This window comes from Topomyia yanbarensis, chromosome 3 (genome assembly GCF_030247195.1).
Source record: "Topomyia yanbarensis strain Yona2022 chromosome 3, ASM3024719v1, whole genome shotgun sequence".
NCBI classification, from domain to species: Eukaryota; Metazoa; Arthropoda; class Insecta; order Diptera; family Culicidae; genus Topomyia; species Topomyia yanbarensis.
This window is the reverse complement of record NC_080672.1, coordinates 102,671,627-102,687,443: the sequence shown is the minus strand read 5'-3', so window position 1 is coordinate 102,687,443 and position 15,817 is coordinate 102,671,627. Positions and strand designations below refer to the sequence as shown.

General features: G+C 37.8%; 1 protein-coding gene across 1 annotated transcript; it reads left to right on the top strand.

Annotated features, from left to right (window-relative positions):
- The first annotated feature begins 475 nt into the window (after positions 1–475).
- LOC131688792 (uncharacterized) lies at positions 476–14,619 on the top strand. Its single transcript, XM_058973314.1, has 3 exons — positions 476–847; positions 13,887–14,053; positions 14,236–14,619. Exons 1-3 carry the CDS (start codon positions 772–774, stop codon positions 14,413–14,415), a joined length of 423 nt encoding a protein of 140 aa, XP_058829297.1. The 5' UTR covers positions 476–771; the 3' UTR covers positions 14,416–14,619.
- The last annotated feature ends 1,198 nt before the right edge of the window (positions 14,620–15,817 follow it).

Here is a 15,817-nt window from a genome sequence, read left to right as displayed (position 1 = left end):
CATCCGTCGAAACAAGGCCATGCCATCGAGCAATGTTTTGCCGTCAAACTTTTCCCAACTAAACAACATTATTTACATACAGTCGTTCAATCCTTATTCAAACAAGATTTTTCTCGCCCCCTCAACTCAACGCTGTGACGTCGGTACCGAATACAAATTAGTTGATGTACCCCTAACATACTTCCAACTGTCAGCTAGCCCCCAAATCGGTCAATAATCAGTTCGACCGAAAACGAACTTTGACCGACGCGGCGCTTGTGTGGCGTGGGTGCGAGAACTTTAGCACGACAGAAAATTATGCGCTTTCGAACTGTTCGATTATTTCCATCCACAAACGGCAAATGGTCATCACTGTCAAGGGCCGTGATCTACCAGAAGGTGTTGGAAAGAAGTGCGCATGATTGGCGGAAACGATTTTATTATTCCTGCATATGATAACATCGCATTATGGGGCTAATTGACTGGTAAGTGGAAAACGGCCAATCGTGTGTTAGTTTGTGGTGTGCCGAAAAAAAAACTACAACCGACTACGGTTGGGTAGCAGATATGCTTTCAGTTGACCGTGGGAATTCGAACAGGAAGGACTAGCAGGACGCCGGATAGTACACAAATGTCAAACAGCGACGGAGAATGTAGTGACGTGATTCGTACTTTCTACAAAGCGAGTGTCGTAGGATTAGCATCCCATAAATTAAGTGGCGTTGTGCTACTCATTCTGGATAAGCAGCAAAAAGCATCATAAATTTGCCATAACTGCACATAAAAGTAACTATGGGATGTGGTCCTTCCAATTCGTCAGCAGTGCCTGTAGACGGTGATAGTGCATCAACCACGACTAAAGCATATCGTAGGTGTCCGATGAAACTTTTAAACGTAGTTTGTTATTGTTTATCTTTTATAAATGCACTAGAATTTAGGAGTCGCTGTTTCCTTCTTGTCATCTGTGCAATGTGTAACCAAACTGAAGTTAAAGGAAATCAAAATTTTAAAATGTGGATACGCAATTCTACACGCAGAAAAAAATAGCATATTTAAACCAAAAATATGTGTTATTGATTCCAATCATTTATTGTTTATCACTTTAACAAACAAACTTATTGGTTTGAAAATATTTTTTTATTAGAACAACAACAAATTTTTGCTTTCAATAAATACATTTTTAGTATCAATAATTTTCTTTTAATTTCAATAAAATAATTATTGAAAAACGAAACGATAATTTTGTTTTATTAAAACAATAAATAAATTTTATTGAATTCAATAAATAATTTTATTGTCTCCCGACCAATAATTCAATTTATTGAATTTAATGCATAATTTTATTGAACCTACAAATCTTTTTTCTGCGTGTAGCAACGAATAAAAAAAATTTCCATCATCAAATTGAACCTATCTTTATAAAGGTTTCCCAAAATGTGATTTATCGAAAAACAGTGAGCTAAACATGAAAGTAGAATTATTGGTGCTGTGTACTAGGATTGTGGTACCGGTAATACCGGTACCGAAAATCCCGGGAATACCGACCCATTCACGCAGAAAAAAGATTTGTAGGTTCAATAAAATTATGCATTAAATTCAATAAATTAAATTATTGGTCGGGAGACAATAAAATTATTTATTGAATTCAATAAAATTTATTTATTGTTTTAATAAAACAAAATTATCGTTCCGTTTTTCAATAATTATTTTATTGAAATTAAAAGAAAATTATTGATACTAAAAATGTATTTATTGAAAGCAAAAAATTGTTGTTGTTCTAATAAAAAAATATTTTCAAACCAATAAGTTTATTTGTTAAAGTGATAAACAATAAATGATTGGATTCAATAACACATATTTTTGGTTTAAATATGCTATTTTTTTCTGCGTGTTTGTGTTAGTGGGGGAATGAGGTGGGGCCATCATCATAATAATTCTAGAAGTTAAACATTACTAGCTCCCGTTGAACTGAACGATATGTTTAAATTCCTGCTTTATTTTGTCGAAATTAAATTTTAACCATCTTATACTAAATTTCAAAATATTCACATCTAGGGTAAGAGACGGAAAAATTTGCTATGCATTTTTTATTAGCAATATTCTGATTGGTTTCCATTATTTACTGGGTGGCGTGTGATAAAAGTATGGTCTAATACTATGTTCACACTACACAGTTAAAACACGTTATAATAATTATCAACAAGAAAAATGTCATCAAGATAGCGTTTACCTCGTAGTGTGAACGTAGTATAAGTCATGTATGTATTTGGTTTGCTCTTAAACCTTTATTTATAAAGGAACGAACAGCGATCTGGTAGCTAACAATTTTAGATTTTGTGAACTGCTTCAAATGGGGAGATTTGTTATTATTGGTAATCGGAAAGTTCAGCAAAACTTCATAGTTTACAGGAAAGCAAGCAGCCTTGGTATGCAGGTCGAAACCAATTTACAGAAAAATAAGAGAGAAAATGCGAGAGACCTGCTCGGATTTACTGCCATTCTCGCTTTCATTCACTGTTGTCAATAGGATTTCTTACATTTACCATCTGTTGAAGTCGACAAAAGTCACACCGCTTAGCAGTTATCAATTTCAAAGTGGTCTAGATTTCGAAATAAAAGAAGGTGCCGCATACGAAAAATATCTTCTGCTGAAATGAGTCATGCCATTCCGAAGAAATTAAAAACAATAAACAAGATTAGCACAAATCAATCATCTGAGAATAAGGTCACCAGTTTGAGCATAAAATTTCACTTTGAAGCTTTTTTCGATTTTTTAAAAAATATTCGAGTACCGGTACTTTACCGGTACTGAAGGCTTCAGTACCGTAGTACCGGTTCTTGTCAAAAACGGTCAGTACTGCAAACCCTACTGTGTACACCACGTGCCAATATTTCATTCGACCTTGTTAGTTTTGAAGAAGTTATAATCACGGTTGTCAAAACAACTACCTTTTCTTTTAGTGAAACTCTTTTAAAATCATGGATTATTAATTCATTTTCGATTGCAGATTTTTTTACATTACACTGAAAAAATAGGGTAATGAGCCTATTTTGGCCCTATCAGATAGAGGACCGAACTATTTTATGAACAATTTGAATTAAAGTATATTATCTAAAACCTTCGTTAGAACAAAGCATCAGTGTACTGTTTTTTAAACATCTATATAATACTTATTTATCAGAAATGCTTTGATTTTCACCATAAATGAAAAAAAGCAACATGATAAGCAATCAATTTCTTCTTGTGCAAAGAAGCAGCGTTTTTTGACTATAATGTTGTGCACTCAGTGTACTGTGCGGTTTTAGGAGCGTTTAAAAAAATTATGGCATAATAAAAATTGTGTTATATATCTGGCTCGTTTGTATCAAAAACTGGATATGATTACCGCTGTAAGTTGTCGTGATGAGATATTTTATTTCTATTTCAGTTATTGAGATGATTTTATCTTACGTGGATACCTCTTTTGCCATAACCGGGAACTCTTGTGATATGGGAGAACTCATTCTCTTCTAGGATCTGAACCCTACATTGCAAATTTAGCTTCAGATTCAAAGGCCGCGCGCGATCATTCAATAATACATGCCAATATGCGAATATCCACACGATTATAAAATAGAATTTATACACGTGAAGTTACATACACGCTAGCACACGCGACAAACACATCAACATACAAACGCTTGAGCCCTTCGCGATCATCCACGCATACCTACGCTTACGATCTTGCAAACAGGATAACACCCCGGTGACTAATGAATGTTTTGGCACTTTTAAATTTACAAACGTGGTCTCAAGAACGACTCTACAAACGCTCGTGTTCGCGCGATCATGAATTGGTTACGTCTGGAAGTTCTTCCTCTCGGCCCTAGCAGCCTAGGTCCATGTCTTCAGTTGGACCAATCAGAAAAAAATGACGCTCATATCCACTGAACAACACGTTCCATGGCGACATGACCGGGAACTCTAGTGATTGAGTTGATAGTGATAGAAAACTCACTCTCTTCTATCATCTGAACCAAACATTGAAAATTCAGTATTAGATTCACGGTCATCCAAGAACACACGTGAATATGCGAATGGACACCCGGTTTTTAAAATCGATTTTACGCATGCGAAGTGACAGGCTAGCACACGCGCCCAATCAATCGACCGCGATAACAGGCAAACGCCCGAGCCCTTCGCAATGGTACACAAAGACGAATATACAATCGCGATAATCTACGCACAATAGGGCATTGCAATTTTTTTTATTCCGCGAAGGCCCCCCCCCTCTCATATTGTGGTAAATGTCAAAGTAAGCTCGGATGCTGAATTTCACATCATTTGGACATCTCCAGACTCCCGCCCACTTCGCTTTTTGAAATTGGTACTATGGGAAAATAAGGAGGAAAATATATTAAATGCTGTAACTTTTGAAGTAGCAGTCAGAAAATTACAATTTATACCTCTTTTTAAAGGAAATAACCTTAGTATTTGCATGAAGATGTTTTAACTTCAAGAAAAATACGGGAAAGCGGGACAGTTTGGCCCCAAAATTCCCCACACTAAAAAAAAAATTCTGCTCCGTGATGCAAATCATACATATTTTGCAGTTTTTCTTATGTGAAAAAATCTCAGAAATTGAACGGACCCCTTTTGACATTTGTGCGAATACGAGAAGTTGAGATTATAGGGCTTTTTGTCATTCATATTAAATTTTATCATTTTATCGTGCATATATCTCTATTATTCTTCAATCAATTTTCATAAAATGTAGCTTTTTTGACGTGGAAAGTTCTTAGGAATAAAACAATTCAATTGTTTTTTATTCGATTATTCCCTGCAACTTTTTCTCGGAGGTATTTGCTGTATAAAATACAGATCTCGAGCAAAAAACGATGCCTGCAAAATCTCTTAGGCCCTTTTAAAGAATTGCTCTTGAATCAAAATGCTTTGCTTTGCCGTGCAAAATGCTCAGAGCCCATGCTGGTGAAACGTCTAATGTTTCATCTGTTTCGAAAGTGGTGGCTCGCGATTTTAAAGATTTTTGGGTGAATTTTGGAGGAATTACTGTATTGTAGAATCTGTCGGGAAGTGCCGATTTGAGCTGTTGTTCGCTGTAATACTTCAATTCTTGCCGAAGTGATCGTTTAGTGCCTAGACGTGTGAATATGAAAAACAAAAGTGGAACTCTGGTCAAAGAACATGTCTTCGAGTCTTTTCGTATTAGCCCGAGTTTTTGGAATATATAGGGTAAGGTGGGGTAAATCCGACCTAGTAAATGGTTTTGGCTGTAATATGCTCATTTTACATCGGATCAAGTCCTTTTATATACCAAATTAAAGATTAGACTTCTGGGCAACTTTCTATATATAGCTTCTTATTCGTATCCTGGGAAAATTTTGAGATACAAGCGTTTTACGAAATCGTTCATTTTTGCTATTTTCAAAAATGGTGGGGTAAACCCGACCGCCTATGTTTTTGTTTGATTTAGTACAGATATTACCCAATTTTTTATGGTTTTTCAATGATAAATCAATGAATGTTATGTTATTGAATTGTAACATGAAGAAAATGGAATTCAATGTCAATCTTAGAATGTCAAGATCACGAGCCGTAGCACGTAAAGATATTCCCACTTGCATCGGAGCAATTGCTCGACGAATACTATACTCATAACGTTTTTGTGTTTTTCGTTTGTAATCATGAACCATTGTGCAAAAAATAATAAATAATGACAATAAAAATATATTTCAATTTGATAAATAAACATTTTCTTAGCAAAAAAGCGGTCTGATTTACCCCACTATTTAGAGGTTGGATTTGCCCCACCGCGTCATTTTTAATTATGAAAAAAGTTATACTAAATTCATCAATGCGCTTTGTAGGACTTTAATCAAAGAATTTAAATCTATTTACATTTTTCATGCAATCACTTTAACAATCAAAAATATCCTGTAGTCAATGATGCACAAAAATCAAATCAAAAAATATAAAAACACACTTATTGTCGTTTGAACATCTCGATGTAGACTAAAAAAATGCCGTCATACCACCATTATGATTATTATCGATGCTCTACACGACAACATTGATATTAGTTCGCGTAGTGCTTCCGATTTTCGATAACAAAGGAGGGTCGGGTATACCCGCCGGTCGGATTTGCCCCACCTTACCCTTTGGATAGAGGTGACTTTCATAGCTTATGCTTTCGAAAGTCACCTCTATCCAATTTCATCATATCAGGCATTCAATAATGATTATTTTCGATAGATAGCGCTAGACAAAAAAAAACAGAACAATCTATAACATGTCGCTGATCGTGACGCATTAGAATCAAATTCAATATTCTCGTGTTCATGGATAATGGAAAAATTAAGATTCGACTACACGATATGGCACCTTGAACTTGCGGTACGGCCTTTAAAGTGTCGCTGTACAGTAAAGTGGAATCATTACAAAGGATACACGGAAAATACTAATTATTTCTAGATATTTCAATGGTGATAACGCGGTAAGATTGCGTTCTTCCTACCTGATCCGACAATACAAAACACGACAAACATTCTACATTCTACAAACAACGCTTTGCAGTTATCATCAATGACAGATTCCTACCTCCCCATTCTATGATGAAACGGCTCACTATCAAAAACCGTAGACAGCAGTCTTTAAGAAAAACTCATCTCCGACAATCAATACCAATGCACAGTCTTCAAAACCGCCGCTTGATCCCCAAATGGTTGTCAACTTTGTGACAGGTGTTCAGGCAAAACGGCAACTGCAAAACCGCAAAAACTGTATGCAATAACTTTAAATCAAAAGCCAAAATTTTCAGTTAGGACGGAAATGCCAAAGAGGACGAATCCATATCTGCGATTTGTAATGGTCAAAAGTAAGAAAGAAGACCCAACCGCGATCTCCGTGTATTGTAGGACAAACTGAGAGAAATTAATGCCCCCAAGATGCAGCCCCGATACGAGAAAGGATTTCCATGCACCATAGCAAATTGCGTGCACTTTTCTACTGGCAAACCAGAGATTCTGCGCATGCTTTCTACCTACCTCACTTATGGTTTTTCGGACTTTGGGTCTAAGTGGTGTTAATACGGTGACATTTACTGATGAGATGAATTTGAAACGCATTTGCATTTTACTTTTAATCCGTCGATTTGTATAGAACTCTGTTAACCTTCCGGTAGTCGCGCTAGTGCACTGAGTGCACACTGCTCTGAAAATCTAGCGAAATCGTCTTAGAGCAGCTGCGGCTGCTCGTTCAGTGAGCCATTTGTGCGACTTCCGGAGGGTTAATACGTACAGTTAGTTTTGTGAATTTTCCAAGATTTAAATTTGGAAAAAAAAATCAGCACGCTTTTCACGTCTTTGGTCTCTGCATTCAGATCCTAATCAAATATCATAATTCCGGGATTGGATGGTCGTGGATATTTACATTCGAAACCCAATCATTTTGAATCCAATGTTCTAAGAACCTTCATGCATGGCAAGAAATTTCAGTTCGTTGTGAGCTTGACATGATAAATGTTAAACAGAAGACAATTTTTCTGGATTTTTTAAAAAGCATAATGCGAAGAACGAAACGATGTCTAGCAATGGTCGAACTAGACTTTGATGGTAAACTAAATATCGTTTGGTTCCATAAATACGCACTGCTAATTAAATAACAAACGTACATGGAGGAAACCGCTCAGAACACTAACACAGGGACTCTGACATATAATTTCTGTGTTCCATCACTTACATTGAAACCAGACAATATTTCTTTTATAGAGGGTTTAACATTAGGGTCATTTGCATTTTTTTTGGAGTAGAAAAAAACTCTAACGTGCGTGTTTGGGACTCGAGCCAATCGATTTACCAACTACGCTATATCAACTCCTAAACATGTTAAAAATCCCGTTGTCGGTAGTAAAATATAATAAACAAGAGAAATACTAAACAGTCTAAGAAATCAAATTTTGTTTTTTTTTAAATTTTGAGATGAAATGTGTACGGATTTATCCAAGCCCACAGTTAGTCAGCTTAACTAAGCGGACCATTTTATAAGCATATTAAAAATAAAAATTACTAGAGGGAGTGGTTGAATTTTATTAAGATTCTGGAGATTAATTAAGGCTATTTTTAAGTAGGGTACTGTTGGGCCTTTCTTAACGAGATTATATATCGATCAACTAAAACTCAAAGACATCGGGCACAAAAGTTTTGGGAAGATATTCAAGGGGGAGGAGGGGGATGAAGTCCTACATCTGTGTACCAGAGACAGGGGATAGATGGTGGACAAGGCTGACAAGGGGGGGGGAGATATTAACTTTCAGTTTCCGGCATCGGGAATCAACGATAAGGAATACAGGTTCGGACGGATGCATCATGTATTGAGACGGCGGGCGGTCTTCCTCGTGCCGGTAGGGGTTCCTCCAGACGATGTCGTAGTATGGTTCAGATGCGGATCGGCAGCACACCGCGTTGCGCGTGCAATGTTGTGCTGTAGGTCTCGTGTTAGTTGGGTCATTCGACAGAGATGTTTTGTGTCGTCTTGGAGTCGCATCAAACCATTGTTGGGGTACGGTAGGCGGAGAGGGAACTTCTGAGAATGATAAGAAAAATTATAGGGGCCATTAAATCTGGATATTGATGGTTTTTAGGAAGATGTATACGAGGGACGGCTTACCAGTACATCTCGAACCGGTACATTGGGTGATCTTCCTCGAGCCCAAAGGGAATTCAATAGTTGGGATCTGGCAGGAAAAGATACCGCTATTTGCGAGCCCAATACGTCGGAGATGAGCGTCTAGCGTGTAGTGATTGGACATGAGCCGAGACATCACACGAATGAAATCCCGACCCACATCCATCTCCTTGGGATATGAGAAAGGAAATGTTGATGTGATACTTTCTTAACGGAAGGCCCCGACTCAGTGACACTCCCATAAGTACCACGGATTGGGTAGTGGGTGGGTTTTTAGTCGGGATTCGCCTCAAGCAAGCGATGCGACTGAGAATATATTTGAATTTATTGACTGTAGGATACGTAAATGTTTTAGATGTTAAGGCGGTTAAACTCTGGGTAACCGTTTATCGAGAGTTTGTTCCATTGAAAACAACTTGAACTCCGGACAGCCGGCTGTCGGGAGTGTTGTCGACAATATAAAATGGACCATAAACAATGAGTTTTAAGGGATGCGTTAGTCTGTATAAATCTCAGCGAAATGGAAAATTAGTATTGTGTGGTATCTCCTTGGTCTAATACGAACCGAATGATTTCAGTTTTTCCCTTTTTCTGTAGGAGCACATTACTGCCGCTACATGCAAAAATGTCCATGTTCTATGGAATTTCTTATATATACATGACACAATCGTGCATAAAACGGCCGAATGCGTCAAAGCAAATGACGTGCTCCCCATCCCATTTATGTCACAATTTATCATAGCCCCCAATAGTGCGGAAGAATTTATAAATGATCCTTTATAGGTATTATCACAAGCTTATTGAGATCCCGTAACTTCAAATTTTCCACGTCGTTCGAGTAAACGTTGCGATATTATAATGAAGACGCGAAGCAGAAAAAATATCGATGCTGCTTTACTGAACGATATTAATATCATGCTCGAATCAAACTCCCCCATCTCCAAACAGTAAATACTTATTTTTAATATAATTGATTGACGATTTATTGGACTAAAAGTAAACCAATTAATATGACAATAAAACATTTGTTCCTTGTGCTGAATAAATTGCCGCAAATTGGTAATTGGTTTTAAATTGTTCTTGCGAATTGTCAATTCTCAACCCTCATACATAATTCACTCAGACAAGACCATGCGTATTCCACACGCGCATTAAATACCCAGTGGATTAGTTTCCTAGTTGGCCTAATAAACACTAAACAAACAAAAAAATTAGTTTGCTCAGTCTAAAGAAATGTCAGCTCGATTGGTATCAACCGGCGAATACGTGTTCCCTTACAATGCCATCAAATCAAAAAACATTTGAAATTACATGCGACAAAATATGTGCAATTCAGAATATAACGAAATGAAGACTGCTTAATTATTTGCATTAAAAGAAGATTATTTGCATAATCGAGGTGGTTCATTTTCAAAGATAGCACTGGTGATGAATCACTTTATAAAAATAATTGATAAGGGACGCGGACGAATATAGCTGACCACCGCCTTAATGAAATGTATGTTCGCAGCGGAGCGAAAACAGAAATTCTCGTACTCCATCCCCGACAATATCTTTTTTGGTACGGTTATTGTACGGAGAAAGTTGATCCTTTGTTGGCACTTCTGTTTCAGATACGTAATGTGACATCCCCAGATTCCTTTAGAGTCGAACCAGACTTCGAAATATTTGAAAGTTAAAACCTGAGCAATAGTTTGACCCATCAATTGAAGCAATCAAGATATTCGTCAATGTCATTCACGTACAAGTTGTGAAGGAGGGGGCTTAGACATGAGCCCTGGAGAAGACCCATGTAGCTAATTCATGATGTCGAAAAATCACCATGCGAAAAATGCATGTGCTTTTCAGTAGGCAAATATAGCAAAAAGTTGTTAGAGTCGGTGAAAGACCATGCTGGTGCAGCTTCTCAGAAAAAATTTTGATAGAAACTGAATCAAAAGCCCCCTTAATATCTAGGAACACTGATGCCATCTGCTCTTTTCTAGTATACGCCATTTGAATTTCTGTTGAGAGCAACGCAAGACAATCGTTCGTCCCTTTGCCTTTGCGGAAACCAAATATTGTCGAGGCGAAATGAGATCATTTTCTCGGATACAGGGCAGCACTGTAATCGGTCGATACGAGTTGTGGTCGGAGGCCGATTTTCTTGGTTTTTGGATGGCGATGACCTACACTTGTCTTCAATCATGAGGGACAATGTTACCTCAAGAAACTTATTAGATAAATTCAACAAGCAGATAAATTCCCTTGGCAGAGTCGGACAGATTCTTCAACAAGTTAAATTTAATTCTGTCTGGCCCTGGGGCTTTATTGATACACGACAAGAGAGCAAGTGAGAACTCCACCATCGAAAACGGTGTTTCGTTTGCGTTATCGTGAGGGGACGCGGCGCGTTAGATCTTCTGTGTCGGTGCGGAATCCGGACAAACCTTCATGGAAAAATCGAATATCAAACGGTTTGAACATTCCACGCTCTCGTTAGTACTGTTTCGCAATCACCGGGCCGTGCCCCAAAGAGTGCTCATCGAGGTTTCTCTCGTTAACCCGTCGACGAACCGGCACCAGTAGCTACGTTTTTTGGCTTTCATCAAACTCTTCATGCGCGTTTCTGCCATTGCGTACTGTCAGTAGCCGGCTGGCAGCCCATCATCCCGGAAGGTCTTATACGCGGTGACGTTCTCCGCGTACACGTCTGAGCACTCTTTGTCCCATCATGGGCTGGGAGAACGACCACGAGAGTTCGCGTCTGGTACGCGTTTAGTCTGAGCATGAATCGCGGTATCGAGAATCAAGCCAGTCAGGAACCCGTACTCTTCCTCCGGAGGAAGCTCTTGAGAGGACTCGATTTAGTCGGATATCGCGGACGTGTAGCTCCTTGTATTCGGTGGCCCTGAACAGTTAGCAATATTAATTACGATTGGCAGATGGGATCAGAGACTACCTTCCATATGCAATCTAACCGCAGCGATGTCAAGCAGAGGGACAGGTCTAAGGCGCTCGGACGCGCTGGAGGGGCCGGAATCCGAGTCATTTCACCCGTATTCAAAATGGTCATATTGAAGTTGTCGCAAAGACCACGTGAACTTTTCATTATATTTCTGTCTTATATGAGAAAATAATACAAATATGTATCGTCAATGGTGTTAGATTTTGAAATAGTAGAAGTGCTTATAACAGCATAGTGTGCGAGTGTCATACATCTATGAAAATTAAAAACATCGATGGCAACTAATTAAAAATTCAGAGGAAATTGTGCGAATCAAAATCCAAGAAAAAATGTCTACCCGAATCACTTGGTTCGATCTTCTATAACTTGGCTAATTTTGGATTTGAAAGCTTGTGGTTGCAATTACGAGCCAATTCAATAGTCGTTAAAACGTAAATATAAAAAAAATGAAATGAAACGTAAATATAAAAGAAATGAGACATTTTCATGGAAATTTCACAAATTCCAATGAAGTGTTGTTAAAATTTGAACGATTTTCATTAAGTCCTTCGGCATCATAGTAGTCTAATACATCGGAAAATTTTCTAATAACCCATTTTTATAAAATATCTCGAAAAAATTCCTCGAAAATCCACGTGGACATCGTGGGGAGGGGGGTAGGGGTACAATAATTGTCCACGCTTGTCCACGGAGGGGGAGGAGTATATCATAAACGAAGGTTTTTTGTCCACGTGGTATATGAACAAACTCTTATGCGGACGTGTTTATTTATGCACTTAGTCCATCGAGCATTGCAAAAAAAACATGGCATATACTTAAAATAAACGTCGATAAGATAAGTGGAGAAACTCAAATTATCTCTGGATGGATGGTCTGGATGTTAGGCAACATTCGGGGAATAATCCTGGTCTTTTGGTATCCACGAGCTGCGCTTCCTGCCAGCTCCAATATTTGGACCATTACGACCGCAAACTAGACGAGTGCTCTGGCATTGACACACTCGGCATAGATTCCCTTTCTCAGCAGACGGTGAATTCAGCCGACAGGAAACTGGATACCGGCAAGAACAGAAGAGGAGACTGGGAGATCGCACCCCCGATTTTATCAGCTTTTTGACCCGATTTTATCAACTTCATATGAAAATTGATAGTTGGTAATTTGATGGGCTGCAGCAGACGAAGCAAGATGAACTCGAGCAACTCCTTTCTTTAGCACATTTTTCTTATCTTAGAGAAAAATACACACAAATTTTTTTTTTATTTTTTTTTTTTATTTCGCGCTGTCAGACCTCCTTAAAGGAAGTTTAAGCTAAATAATCAGGAAAGGTTATGAGTCTATATCTACAGACCAAAGAAGAATATTTTAAGAGCTTTGGTTTCTTAAAATGAATGAAAAATATATGTCCCGATTTTATCAATGTCCCCGTTTTATCAGCCTAAAATTCACCAAGGGGCTGATAAAAACGGGTCTTCACTGTATATATTTTTTTTAATATTTCCGCGTCAACTATTTCACAGCCAGGTGTTTTTTAAATTTTGGGTCGACGTCCGACTCAGTGCACTTGTTCGAAATATTTTTTATCCAAAACGCGAAAACATCACGAATAATCAAGAGATGAGTAAACTTTACTCAACTCACAACTCATTTTTTGACAGATAACATCGTTACAGGAATTTGAGTACTCGGATCTCAAATTTTGAGTGGTGTTGAATGAGCGTGTAGTGGTAAAAGCGGTCCTATTGCACGAAGGTATCAGGCTAAATGTAAAAGTAAACATGTGTGCGTGCATCACTATAGAAAGTACTATTTTCTCTGGAAGAGGTGTTGCTATTACTGTCTCCAAATTCTGGAAGGGGTTGCCAGTTTTCTTGATATGTTGTCTTCGATAAAGCACTGCAGCAGGATTCCGACACAACCATCAGCCAAGTCTTTCTTCAGATTTATTCCAGTTGGATTAATACATTTACTTTTTTAAATTCAAGGTGACTGTCCGTTATTCCAGTCAAAACCAAAATTCATCCTTGGCCAACTAAATGTAGTGGTAAATGAACTTAATCACCGACAACATAGAAGGCTATATTCATACTCGCCAAGTTCCACCGATTGCCACTCTCGCAGTCAAAGGAATCCTCGTTTTCCATATTTGCTTGTTTGCCGTGTTCTATCACCATTAAAAACGCAACCCCAAATTGCGATATCACTGTAGCACTAGTCAACTTAAGCATTCTCTTTTCCTCACATCATTTTTCTTAACGTTGACCTCAATCACCCCGACAGCGCCGCCGGAAGCGTTCGAAATTCCGCTAGATGATGAAAACCCAGAAAGCCTAATCAAAAAACACCCACCCAAGCGACTGAAACGCCTGGAAGAACAGACGTCCGACCCGCCGAGCATCGAGGACCTTGAGGAAAAGCTGGCGACAGCGGAAATGAGACGACAGCAGGTAACTTTACCTCTATTACTAAGTAAATTATTCCGTCGCAAATACAGGCTCCGGTATACTGTGTCAAGTATGGAACCGAGAAAAACGATCAAAGTTACACGCACAGTAGTGATTTAGTTGAATAATGACAGTCCTGTCAGAGGGAAAAGTTCACGTTTTTTCTAATGATTGCTTTCTTTAAGTTTTTGGCTAGTCGCGTCCCGAAACCATCCTCCACCTTGGACAGTGTAGATATTGCAGAAAATGGCAACCTCCACTCCGTTATCGTGGAAGAAGATGAAACTGAAGAAGCGGACGATGAAGATAACAAATCCAGCCCAGCTCGAGAGGTGAAACGGGACGAGAGCAGCGAAAATGGTTAAAAAATAAAATCATTAAAACTCGGCTGTTTATTAAACATACATTTATTAATCTTTTCACTTGCATTATATACTTTTAATTTTTGTTTATATATAGATCATTTGAACCTAGGTTTTCACATTTTCAATAATATTAATCAATCAATCATTAGTCATAATAATAATAATAATAATATTTTTGGCATACCCGTATAATACTTTTATAAAATAAACACTATACCACCGTTTTTTGCTCTGTGTAAATTTTTAGCCTTTCTTCCACAAATATTGTAAACATTTTCCTACATCCTGGCAAAAGGATTTGCCACTGCGCAGTATTTTTAGTTAGGAAAAAATCTCTTGTATTAAAGGAAAGTCCACAAATGCTGTATGATAATCTCAATTCTCTTGTTCTTAGGATACTTAGGCTTGTCTTATTACATAACGTTTTGTGTATGCGTGTGTGACTTTGTGTTTTGTAGTTTCAACCATTCGCCGTGTTGTGCTTTTGTCGTTCTTACTGATCTTTTTTTTTGTTGCTGTTGTTGTTGTTGTTGAAAAATAGGTTATCCCGAACGCGGCGCTCGGGCTTAAAATACCTATATTTTAGGAAAGAAACAACCATCTTTTTGTTCCGATTCTTAGCTCACTAGGTATGTATGTGTCTGATCTACTACGATTTGGCTGAAGTAATGGATTATGATTTTTTTCTTCTTGTTGATGTTGTAGTTTGTAAAAAAGTAAGAGTTTTCTCGAAATATTGAATATCTAAACATCCATCTAAATATGTGAGTTTCTTTTTGCAGATTTTCTTACTACATTATTTTTTTTTTCTCTTTACTTCTTCTCTTTCGTTCGCCATACCACGTCGCGACATTGAGATTCTGATAATTTGTATTTTTTCACCGATGCTTGGTTTATTATTTTTGATGCTATTTAAATACTTGAAATGTTTGATTCTTCCTCGAGTGGAATGGTGGAGTAAGTTTGGTTGAATACTGTTTTGTCAGCTTTGTGTCTGCTTGTTGCGGTTACGATTTGCGTTTTTATTTGTCAATAAATCGTTGCTAAGTGTGAAATACATGTTAGGTGAGAAGTGGCGTCTTCTGTTTCAAAATGTCAAGGGTAATTTCTGTTTTTGAATTCCTTCTATATTTTTAAAGTGTGTTAATTGCTGCTAGAAATGGGACTGAAAAATTGCTAGAAATGTTGTTTGTGTTTGGTACAGTTTGCGTCAAAAATTGCCTTGGGCAGAATTTTTAAGGGGCATCGCATAGTTATTAGATAATCAGATGTTGAATGCATTTCTCTGCTTTTTCAGAATAGCTGAGTAGTTTCTTGAAAAGTTGGGAAGGCAGCTTTGAAACACTTCAAGCAATAGCCATTAATTCAAAAGTTCCTCCAAGAAGTCATGTTCGACTACAGA

What these genes read in the sequence shown, in the direction of transcription:
- LOC131688792 (XM_058973314.1), top strand. Translation starts at nt 772, where the DNA reads ATGGGATGTGGTCCTTCCAATTCGTCAGCAGTGCCTGTAGACGGTGAT. An exon ending in AACCACGACTAAAGCATATC is followed by an intron (nt 848 to 13,886) that starts GTAGGTGTCCGA and finishes TCACCCCGACAG; the next exon opens with CGCCGCCGGAAGCGTTCGAA. An exon ending in CGGAAATGAGACGACAGCAG is followed by an intron (nt 14,054 to 14,235) that starts GTAACTTTACCT and finishes GCTTTCTTTAAG; the next exon opens with TTTTTGGCTAGTCGCGTCCC.